An 11,297-nucleotide genomic window follows, 5' to 3' on the forward strand; every position below is an offset into this window, starting at 1 on the left:
CTAGTTAATTAATTATTTGATCTGCACTTTTTGCTTGTGTGACTATATGATTTGAAATGTGCAAAACTAACAGGGGAACTCCAGTTTTCACAATTTTGTAGGTAATAAGTTGTGTACATAATTAGGATACGTACAAGGCAATTCAAATGACTTTCAAGATTAGTAGATAACCTTTATTTTCTTGCATTTTAAGTTTTCCCGCTTCCGATCAACACATCTCAGCTATCTTATTTGTTTAATAACAGTCTCCAATTAAAAGAATGACACCACCAAACAATTTATAGTACTCACTATCTCTTTTTCCACCTATTCCCCATGGGGAATCTATAGTACAGTAGTAATATTTTTTAAGAATTAGGAATCTCTTCCCATATTATTACGGATCTTTACTCAAAGCTGAGTGATGAAATTTAATGTAACTGAAAAAAAATAATCAAAGATTTGCACACTATATACACCTATTAATTATTAGACCTCCCAAATTAAACACCCCTGACTTAGCCCAAATGAATCCCAGAGACAACAGCCATGAAATTGTACAAGAGCAGAGCCGTGGAGGTGGGCACGCTGAATGCGAGAAGTGCAAGCATGGCAAGCGCAAAGCCGGGCCTTGTGTCCATCAAATAAGACTGCAGATGGCCCACCGCGTCGCAGATGATCGCATCGTAGCCCACGTAGACGCGCCTCTCCCACTCCATCCATTCTCTCGGCAGCTCGCAATCAGCCTCCCTCACCTTCATCTCGTGGATCCTCTTTCGCAACACGATCATGTTCTCGTCCACCACTCTCCCACCCTTCCACCCGTGGTTGCGGGCTTCTCCCTTCATCGCACGGACCCTGATCACCCCCGGCCTTCTACTCGATTTGATCTTACCTAAAGGCTGGAAAGTTTGTAGGAATGAAGTTGATGCCATGTTTGTTTGGTACTAGTATGAATTCAGATTTGATGGGAATTTGTTGATGGAATGATGATTTGTTTTAAGTGTGCGTATATTTATAGTTTGAGTTTAGTTCTTGATTGGGCATGTGACAAGAATTTTTAATATATTAATTTAATTAAAATAAAAGCGTGTTAAAACTATTTCTGACAGCGAGCCGCCCCTGCCAGGCGTAACGCGTTTTATCAAAACCGATTTCGGTGAAATGCTGTGAAAGCGTCCATTCGTTACCAGATAACGCCGTTTCCCCCCCCCCTATTTTGGGTACTACTATTAATTTATACAAAACGAAACTTCTAATCTGATTTTTGGCAATAATTTTGAGAGATAAAAGTCAAATTGCTTCTTAGAATAATTATTCTTTTCCACCTCAAAAAATTACTAGTACTTACTTATTTTCAATAAAGATAAAAAATGTTTAACCAAATTGGATGAATTAAATATGCTCCAAATTACATTCTTATTTTTACTATTAGATGCTTCTTAATATTTTCAATAAATTTTTTAAATTATACTATGTTAGAATTCATAATAGTTGACTGAAAGTTTTAAATTAATTTTCGGACAAGATAGAAAAAAGACAATAGTTGCACTTAGGGTCAACTCAACAAGTCAGTCCATTAGATTTCAGATTAACTAAATTCGGGTAATAGACTAATCTAATTAGAATTTTATTATCCTATTAAACTTGCGAGTTACACCCTCCGTCTTCAAAGTTTGTTCCATTTTTCTATTTCCGTTCGTCCCACAAAATTTATCTCATATCACTTATTACCAATTTTTGGTAGTGGATCTCATATTCTACTAACTCATTTTTAATCATATTTTATTATAAAACTAATACTCCCTCCGTCCCCTATTAGGAGTCACTCTTTGATCGGGCACGGGTTTTAAGAAATGTAAAGAAAAGTTGGTTGAAAAAGTTAGTGGAATGTGGGACCCATTTTTTTATATTGGTTTTATAATAAAATGTGAGTGAATTGAGTTAGTGGAATGTGAGACCTACTTACTATTTATGGTAAAAATGAAGTGTGACTCTTAATTGGGGACGGACCGAAATGGAAAAGTGTGACTCTTAATGAGGGACGGAGGGAGTATATAAAAATAGGACCCACATTCCACTAACTTTTCAACTCACTTTTCATTACATTTCTTAAAATCCGTGACGGATCAAGACAAAGTGAGACCATATTTGGAGTATGGAGTGAGCATTTAGGTAGCCTACAAATTTTGGATGCTCTAAATCGTAATGTCTTCAAAAGGATATACGTTAGCTTCTTTAAAAAGAAATTCGAAGGGTGCAGGATGAATACCTGTATTGAATAGTTCTCAACTCTGTTTTAAAGTGTGCACGTCAGATTTATTACGAATACTTATTCGATAATCACTATTAAATCATTAAATGATGCCAGCTTACGATGCTTGATACTTCATGTCTATAGAGGTCCACAGTTTTCTGCATAGGGGTTTATTTAATTTGTTTGTTTTTTTGCATGTGAATCTTTAGTGGGAGGAATATGCCTGTTTTTCAGTTTGGTTGAAATGCGTTATGGTTTGGATATTGAATTTTAATATTTGACTTTGTTTTGGTCGGCAAATTGTTTAATCGTTTGGATCTTGCCTCCATTTCGTCGCCAGTTGATGCCAAATATACTTTCTATTTAATAATTGATCATTTACATATATTTTTTTGTAAATCAAATATATTTGTCATATAAAAATAGGATGAAATATTAAAATTAATAAGACGGTGCAATTAAATAAATAATACGTCCTTATTACGTAAAGCAAGGGATGGTAATCTTTGTACTTTTTCACCTCTTTTTAATTCATTTTTTTTTTATAATAATATCCCCATATAATTAAGCTGGCACCAGGCAACAATAATCCTCTAAATATATATAATTGATTTTTAACTGTACTATTTTTCTATGGCAAGTTGCACTTCTCAAACGTGTTGGCTTTGTTAAGTACTATAGGATATACATGTTTGTAAAAACTTTCCCAAGGATTTTCGAAGCATTATCTGTTGCTTGCTGGTAACATTTTGCGTGGGACGAGACAATATAGAGGAAAATATCTAAAACATCTCAGCCGTGATTTCATTTGAATTTAATGCTAATTGGCCATGGTCAAATTCGTTATTTATAAATTTAAATGAATAGGGGTTTCTAGTATCAAATTATTTATAAGGTCAACACTCGACATTGACGTAACTGGACCAAATCACTATGAAAATACTATGAATTAATCGTTGCATACAATGTTTCTTTAACTACCTCAAAAAAAAGTCTTCTAGGAGTAATATTAATTAATTGGTATTGATTTAAGGTGGGATTGGTTGGATGATAGAGTTTAGTAAATAAGAGAGAAAAGGAGAATCTTCCATTTATAACTACTTGCTAATACTCATTAATTATTGACATTTAAATAATACAGTTTAATTGTCCATTTCATCAATCATTTTGTACCAAATAGTATAACAATTAACAACTTTACACATCGTAACTAGCTACATGCAAAAATATTATTACAACACTGCAAATGAAATTGCGTTCGATTTTTAATTACATTATATTGTGTAGCAAATAGGAGAATACAAGAGCAAAAGATGTTGATGAACTAATCACCAAAAGAGCAAACACTCCCAAAACTAAACTAGGCCTATTGTTCATCATCAAAATCTGCAGCAACCCTACTAATTCATACACATCCGAATCATAATTCTCATACCAATCCTCCTCATTCTCCAAATTATGCTTTTCCCTCTCCTTCATCTCCGTTTCTTGAATCCTCATCTTCAAAACAATCATATTTTCGTCCACAAGTTTCGAATCTCGTCGCTTATCTCTCTTACCGTCGTTTCTCATTGCACGAATTGAAGTTGAAGCTCGTTGTCTTCCATTTCCGAGCCTCTTCGGAGGGGCCGAATGGAAGCGTGAGAGCAGTAAGGATTGAACCCCATAGGAAGTTGGCACAACTGTAGTCATCTAATTGATTGATTCTTTAATTTTTCCAAGATACTACTTCTTTAAATTTTAAATGTGATAATTTAGTGTGTTGGAGTTTGGTATTTGTAGAAGTAGCAATATATATCTTGGATATGAAAGAAGAGGATAGTATATAAAGCGTGTGATGGGATGACGCGGGATAATAATATGTAAACAGAAAGTTTGTGGTAATTAACTATTAGTATTAATTTCTTGGAATATACTTATTTCTTCTAGTAATCAATGTAGGTGGAGAGGCGCCATCCACAACAAATTTGCAATTTATAGTTGTCACATGCTATCTTGAATTTTTCCAATTTTTTCACTTTGATGATATATTTATCATTTAATTCTAAGAAGGAAAGAAAAGTAAAAACTGAATACGCGCTTTTCTCATATAAGTATTTTTATCTGCCATCCTGAATTAAAATGAAAATGGCATTACTAGCCTAAATAACGGAAAAAAGTGGAAGTATGATGAATGTGCTGCGTTTAGACTTAGGGCGTGTTCAAGTTCCTAGAAATGATAAGAAATAGGGTGATTTCTAACTGTTAAATGATGTTCATGTTTCATTGAATATATCTGGAGAGCCCGATCAGAATTGGAAGGCCCGCACTGTTGGGCTGTGTAACACCCTTAAATCAATTCTGCTCCACACCGTGGTTTTCAAATCTGCATTGAAGCTTGAGCCAAGAAATGGAGTTAAATTGACTAATGTACCCTTTGAATTCTCTGAAAACATAGAAAAAGCGGTGGTATTATGGTCACACACTCACACTACCCATGTTGGAATATATTAATAAATTCATGCAGACCATTTCTTGATCCATTTCGAAAAAAATGAACACCCTAAACCTTCATTAATTATCATAATTGAACAGTGCCAAATCTGGATTAGATTTTATTCTCACAAATCCATATCTACTAAAATGAACAGGCCCTTAGAGCATCCATAATAAATAGGGCAGCCATATGCCAGCCACTTTCTCTCCCTGCCATGTCATCAGCACTAAAAATCCATCTGTCACATCACCATTTTACTCAAATAGGCTAGCCTAAGGCCAGCCGCAAAATAATTAAAAAACAACTACATTTACAAAATTAAATTTACGATAAATTATGAAATTAAATTTACGAGACATACACGGAAAAATTCATTCATTACATTAAAAAAAAGGTACATAGATAAAAAAAAGTACATAAATTTTTTTTTAAAAAAATCGGGCTTCCACACACGAGCCCCGCCTCTCTCTACTCCTCATCATCGTCGCCGCCGCCACTCGGGACCTCCACATCGGTGGCATCTGAGCCCCCCATCTGTGCCCTCGCGACATCCAAATCGACCTGCATGCTATCGAGCATCGAGTGAAGAAACCTCTTCTCCGTGGGGTCAGTGGCAGCCCTCCAATCTTGGAAGACCTTGTACATCTGCTCCCGCGTTTTTTGTCGCGAGAAGAAGGTGTACGCGCGGGTGGGGGGCGGGGACTGTCGACTGGACCTCCTGGGGCGATAGGGGGAAGATCCGCTCGCTGCCTGTTGCGCCCGCTTTTGGCCAATCGGGCGAGTGCGGGTCGCAAACGATGGAGGGGATGGAAACTCCTCAATCCGGGGGGAGGTCGTGGGAACCGCCGCTGCTGCCGCCGCTGTAATCGCCGGAATAGTTCAGTTTCTGCTTCTTCGGCCACCCAGCGTCGACCCCTGCCCGGAACTTCTCGGAGTCCTTCAGCACCACATAGCAGTTCCAGAAGGTGAACTCCTTATAAACCCCCGACTTGGGGAACTGACTCTCCGCTATCCTCCGGCAGTCCTCCTCAGTCTGTCCACTACGCATCATGCGGAGGGCGTTGGCGTACAACCCCGAAAATCGGCCGACCACGGCCCTGATGCGTTCCCACCCCTTCCGGCACTCCTCCCCGCTGTAGTCCTTTCCGTGCGCATCGGCCAGCGCCTGGAAATAGGCGTGCACTCGCCGATTTCTACGCCGAATTGCCGCTAGGTGGTCCCAATGGTTCGGCTAGCCGGTGCGCTAGCCGCCATTGTGGATGCTCTTATACACGTTCTGTTTCGCTTTGGTTACGTGGATGGTTTTGGGCTTCCCGTTTTGAGCATTGATTTATTAATAAGAAATATAGGAGTATATTTTAAAATTTAAAAGAAATCAAAATAGATGTGCATCCGAATCCAATACAAATATTAGGTGCCACATAAGATAAAATTGATCATAAGAAAATTATAACGGATTAATTAAAATTTGGCTAATTGTTATCTACACAAATGTAAGGAGTAATATTAGTACTTTAGTAGTACTAGTAGTATATTTGAAAAAGTATACTCCGTGCATTTTATGATCTTAAACTAGTGAAAATTATCTTTCACTTAGATTTAAGCTTTATACTAAATGTCTGTAAGAGCATTCCCAACCGTTTTCCTAAAACCTTCCTTATTTCTCCCTAACTCTTGCCACATCAGCGCCACATCAGCACCATAATTTATCCCCAGTTTTTAGTCAACTGCTCCAATGGTTTCTCCCTTATTTCTCCCTCATTTCTCACTAACTCAACATTTCATTTTTACATCATCACTAATTTAATTGTTTTATTTTTGTATATAATAAAGCTAGCTAATTTAATTTATAAGACAAAACAAATAATAGTAATAAAGTTCGTTGTATTAAACACGGGTAAACATTACAACGACGAAAATTAATAAAAAAAAGGGATGAGGATGAGGATGAGGAGAGAATGAAGAGAGAAAAGGGATGAGGATGGGAAGAGAATGAAGAGAAGGTGTGTATTTATAGAGGGGGAATTAAAAAAAAAAAAAAACAAAAAATATATTTATCGCCGAATTATCGCCCACAGTGGTCGGCGATAATCCGGCGATTTTTCGCCGGTTGGTGATAAAACGGGAGGAAAAATCGCCGAATTATCGCCGACCTCTCCCATTGGTCGGCGATAACTCGGCGATAGACGGCGAAAAAACGCCGACTTTTAGCCGGCACCATAGGGAGTGCTCTAAACTAAATGGATATTTTGTAAAAAAAATCATTACTTTAAGAGCACTCCCAATGGTGCCGGCTAAAAGTCGGCGTTTTTTCGCCGTCTATCGCCGAGTCATCGCCGACCAATGGGAGAGGTCGGCGATAATTCGGCGAGTTTTCCTCCCGTTTTATCGCCAACCAGCGAAAAATCGCCGGATTATCGCCGACCACCGTGGGCGATAATTCGGCGATAAATATTTTTTTTGTTTTTTTTTTAATTTCCCCCCTATAAATACACACCTTCTTCATTCTCTCCCCATCCTCATCCCTTTTCTCTCTTCATTCTCTCCTCATCCTCATCCCTTTTCTCTCTTCATTTATTTTCTCTCTCTCCATCTATATTTAATGAATTCTGAATCATCTTCTCATTCTCAGTCCGACGAGGAGATATATACAAAAATAAAACAATTAAATTAGTGATGATGTAAAAATGAAATGTTGAGTTAGGGAGAAATAAGGGAGAAATATGGGAGAAACCATTGGAACAGTTGGCTAAAAGTTGGCTAAAAACTGGGGATAAATTATGGTGCTGATGTGGCACTGATGTGGCAGGAGTTAGGGAGAAATAAGGGAGGTTTTAGGGAAACTGTTGGAAATGCTCTAAAATGTCGTTATTTATTTGCTTTTGCTTTTAGCTTGTCAATTCATCCAAACTAATTAAAAATGTTATTCTTATCATTTACTATTATTGTTATTATTATTATATAATCAAACAAATTAATTAAGTAATAAAGTGTAGTAATTTAATTTATTCATCAAATAGATAATACTCCTACAATAAGTCAGCTACAAATTGCCCCCAATGTCTATGCCCTAATTTTGACTTTTCATTTCCCAAACCCCTAATTTCAAAATTTCAGGTTAACCAAAGCTGAGCAGTAGTAACCGATATTTCATTCAAATTTCTGCAACAAATTTCCTGTCATGGCATTTCTATTTCAGAAGTTTCAAGAGGTAAACTTCCTATGATCCCGTTTGTATACGATCACGATATCCATTTCTATCGATCTGCATTACTGTAGTTGAAGAAATCGCTTGCATTAGCATCCAATTGAGCCGATGTTCCGATATAATTGCAAAAAAAGACATTTATATTTGGTGATTTCAACTCAATATTCATATCTATGTCGTTTTTTACCACTCATTTATACTGAACTGCTGTGTGATTAATTGCTTCATTTAGGCAGTCAAGGTGCTTGCGAAAAGTCCTACGTTTGCTAAGCATGGAAGGCACCTTCAATTTGAAGCCGATATGAACAAACTTTTCCTTTTTACATGGTGAATACCATTTCTCATCTTGAGCTAGCATTTTTAAGAGTAAAGTTGATGCCAATAAGTTTAATAATCAGTGAGCTTAACTGTATGCTTGTGCACTTCTGAGTTTTTGAAAATTTGTGATTTATGTTATATTTATTGTGAATTATGTCTGGCTTATTTGTTGCTGCTGCAATGTGGTTTACTGTCAGCTACAACCGTTTGGGTAAAAATGCAGAAGAAGCTGATGCAGATGAAATCATTGAGATGGCAAGTAAAGCCAATCTGGAAGAGCAACAGAAGCAAGTTCAAGAAAACATTCACGAACAAATAAGTACTTTCTGCAAGTATATGGATGACATTCTTCGTCCTGATCCACGGATGGCGAACACTCCCAACTCATCATCGGAAGCAAAAACTGCCCCTCGACGTAGTGGTCTAGGTCTTGCTGTCGGCAGGACCACACCAATGGATCGTAATCCCAGTGAGTAACATTCTTAACGAGCATCAAATATTTCTTTTTATCAAATTTCAGCAGTTTGAAGTTTGAATCTCACAGCTTCTTGCAGTCCTTCATTATGTATTATTTGGAGTTTTAGGACATCTTTATGAATTAATAATCTTAGTCCATTGGAGTCATCCGATAGCATTTAAGTGTTTTTCCACTTGAGTGATGTTGTCGTGTAAACCTCCAAATTTGATGACTTTGTACTCAGGCATGGCTGTGCCAGAAACGAAGATGATAAAGCGTTGTGAGGTTTCACAAAATCTGAAGGATCTCCTTGACTACACTCTTGAAATCAAGCCGTCTCAAATTCAACACAAGGATGCTGGCCAAGGTTTGTTTTTGGATGGTGAAGCTGATGTGGGAGCTGTAATAGCCTTTTACCCTGGCATCACATACTCACCTGCATATTACAGATACATTCCCGGGTACCCCAGAGTTGATTTAGAGAACCCTTATTTGATCACAAGATATGATGGAACAGTGATAAATGCGCAGCCCTGGGGTACTGGTGGTGAAGCTCGTGAATTGTGGAGCGGGTCAGGTGCTCCACAGCCTGGGTTGAATGCTGAAGGTGGTTTAGATGGCTCGGATCGGATGTGGAAGCTGCTCAGTAAACCACTAGATGGCTCCAAAGCTGGGGGTACAGGAGCTGTTCTGGAAAGGAGACATCCACTTGCTTTCGCTCATTTCGCGAACCATCCATCGAAGGATGCGCTCCCTAATGTAATGGTATGCCCCTATGACTTCCCTCTAACTGAGCAGAATATGAGAACCTACATCCCAAATGTCCCGTTTGGGGGCGGGCAAGAAGTAAGTATGAAGAAGTTTGGAACCTTTTGGTTCAAGTCATGGAAATCAAGCAGCACCGTTGCAGATGTTCCCGTTATCAGGAGTCTGGTTCTAGTGGCTACAAGGGCCATCTCGAATGAAGAGATTCTCCTCAACTATAGGTTGAGCAACGCGAAGCGCCGGCCTTCGTGGTACACCCCTGTCGACGAGGATGAGGATCGAAGAAGATGGAGCTAAGCGAAGTGTCTCATGTCCAGTTGATTCGGTCATTCATTTAAACTTTGTAGTGTGAGAGGGGAGGTTTCTGAGCAGAGCATTAATTCTTTTTTCCTCATCATGGATTTTGATCAAGTTTCGCTCTTCACTAGTTCTGGGTCTGCTTGTGTTGGTATGGCAGAGCCATTCACCACATTACCACTGAAACTTTTCTATGCAAAGAGCAGGCTAGATACATTTATTGTTGTGAAATTACCTTATATTTGGGATTTTAAAGAATAAATTTATACTACTACTATTTACTAATAGTTCCTATTGTTCTCCCTTGCATTCTTCTTATAATACCCAGTTTAAAGATGTAAATTACAAATTCCTCAAATAACCTGAATTCATGTCCCGACTCCATCAACCCGACTCGGCCCAAAAGAATACTCCATACTACAATATTTACTTATATCTATGGCCCAATACGAAAACTTACTTAATTGATATAATGAACTAATAAAATGATGAATAAAGTTTAAAATCAATCAACCCGTAAAATTAAATGATAGATAAAGTTTGAATATTTTTATCGATTAAACCCCATCGCTCAAATAGGTCTCAAGAGAAATCCATACTCACACAGCATAAATAATGACATGAAGTTCCATTACCAGATGATATCCATGCAAAAAGATGATTTCTTTAAAGAAAAGTGGAAAGTGGAAAAACCCCATAAGCTGAAGAATAAAATTACAAAGCAATGAAAAACAAGTTATCATATGATATGATGCGGTGCGGGGCCAAAGCAATCCCCCTCTTTACAATTCGAACAACTTTTTCGTACGTTATATATGTCGTCTTCTTCAATATGGGATTGGACCTGTCCTTATAATTAAATAAGCATTGCGTTACAAAATGGAGAAAAGCTGTAAAATTGAGAATCGACAATTCACTAATCTGTGAAAAAAATTCGATGAGAAAGGCAGTCACAGGACTCATAATTGCACCGTGTGCACAATCTCTTATTGCCCCACGTTTCCCACAATACCAAAGCAAGTCATGCTTCTTCCAAATTTATAACATTTGTACCACAACCACAACGTTATCATTCTTTATATATATATAGGGTAGTATGTGATCAAATATTAACTAAGTTATGGTAATAACTAATAACTAACATCAATTTTGTATGTTAAAAAACATTAACATAACATAAATTTATCAATCTTCTTGTGCTGATAAAATTATGTCTTTGTGTTGACATTTTAAATTTACATGTTGTATTATTAATATAATTATGTCTTTGTGTTGATAATTTTAATACACGATATTAAAAGTTATTAGTTATTACTGTAAATTAGTTAGCACACTAACGCAACCCTATATAGGGTAAATCTACTCTACCGATGACATTAATTGTATTAAATGATGAGAAACAAAAAAATGGTTGTATTTAGTATTGTTGGAATGGAACAAAAAATATTCATGTAAAATGATTGGCTAAAGCTTTCATTCATTGCTGCATTGATTATTGCAGAGCCTATAATAAACCGATGACCCACCCCAACAATGTTAT

General features: G+C 37.3%; 2 protein-coding genes across 4 annotated transcripts; one reads left to right on the plus strand and one right to left on the minus strand.

Annotated features, from left to right (window-relative positions):
• Window positions 1-218: 218 nt before the first annotated feature.
• Window positions 219-977, minus strand: LOC125190649. The gene has a single exon (XM_048087999.1). The coding sequence runs from the start codon at window positions 912-914 to the stop codon at window positions 498-500; it is 417 nt and encodes a 138-aa protein (XP_047943956.1). The 5' UTR covers window positions 915-977; the 3' UTR covers window positions 219-497.
• A 6,812-nt stretch (window positions 978-7,789) lies between these two features.
• On the plus strand, window positions 7,790-10,044 carry LOC125187398. Of its 3 annotated transcripts, XM_048083983.1 has the most exons (4): window positions 7,790-7,923; window positions 8,153-8,247; window positions 8,436-8,707; window positions 8,940-10,044. In XM_048083983.1, the coding sequence occupies exons 1-4, from the start codon at window positions 7,894-7,896 to the stop codon at window positions 9,755-9,757; spliced, it is 1,215 nt and encodes a 404-aa protein (XP_047939940.1). In that variant the 5' UTR covers window positions 7,790-7,893; the 3' UTR covers window positions 9,758-10,044. The 3 variants fall into 3 exon arrangements, with proteins under 3 accessions (XP_047939940.1, XP_047939941.1, XP_047939942.1); XM_048083984.1 differs by lacking the exon at window positions 8,153-8,247 and having other exon boundaries at window positions 7,804-7,923; XM_048083985.1 differs by lacking the exon at window positions 7,790-7,923 and having other exon boundaries at window positions 8,164-8,247; window positions 8,462-8,707.
• Window positions 10,045-11,297: the final 1,253 nt, after the last annotated feature.

Source organism: Salvia hispanica, chromosome 5, assembly GCF_023119035.1.
Source record: "Salvia hispanica cultivar TCC Black 2014 chromosome 5, UniMelb_Shisp_WGS_1.0, whole genome shotgun sequence".
NCBI classification, from domain to species: domain Eukaryota; kingdom Viridiplantae; phylum Streptophyta; class Magnoliopsida; order Lamiales; family Lamiaceae; genus Salvia; species Salvia hispanica.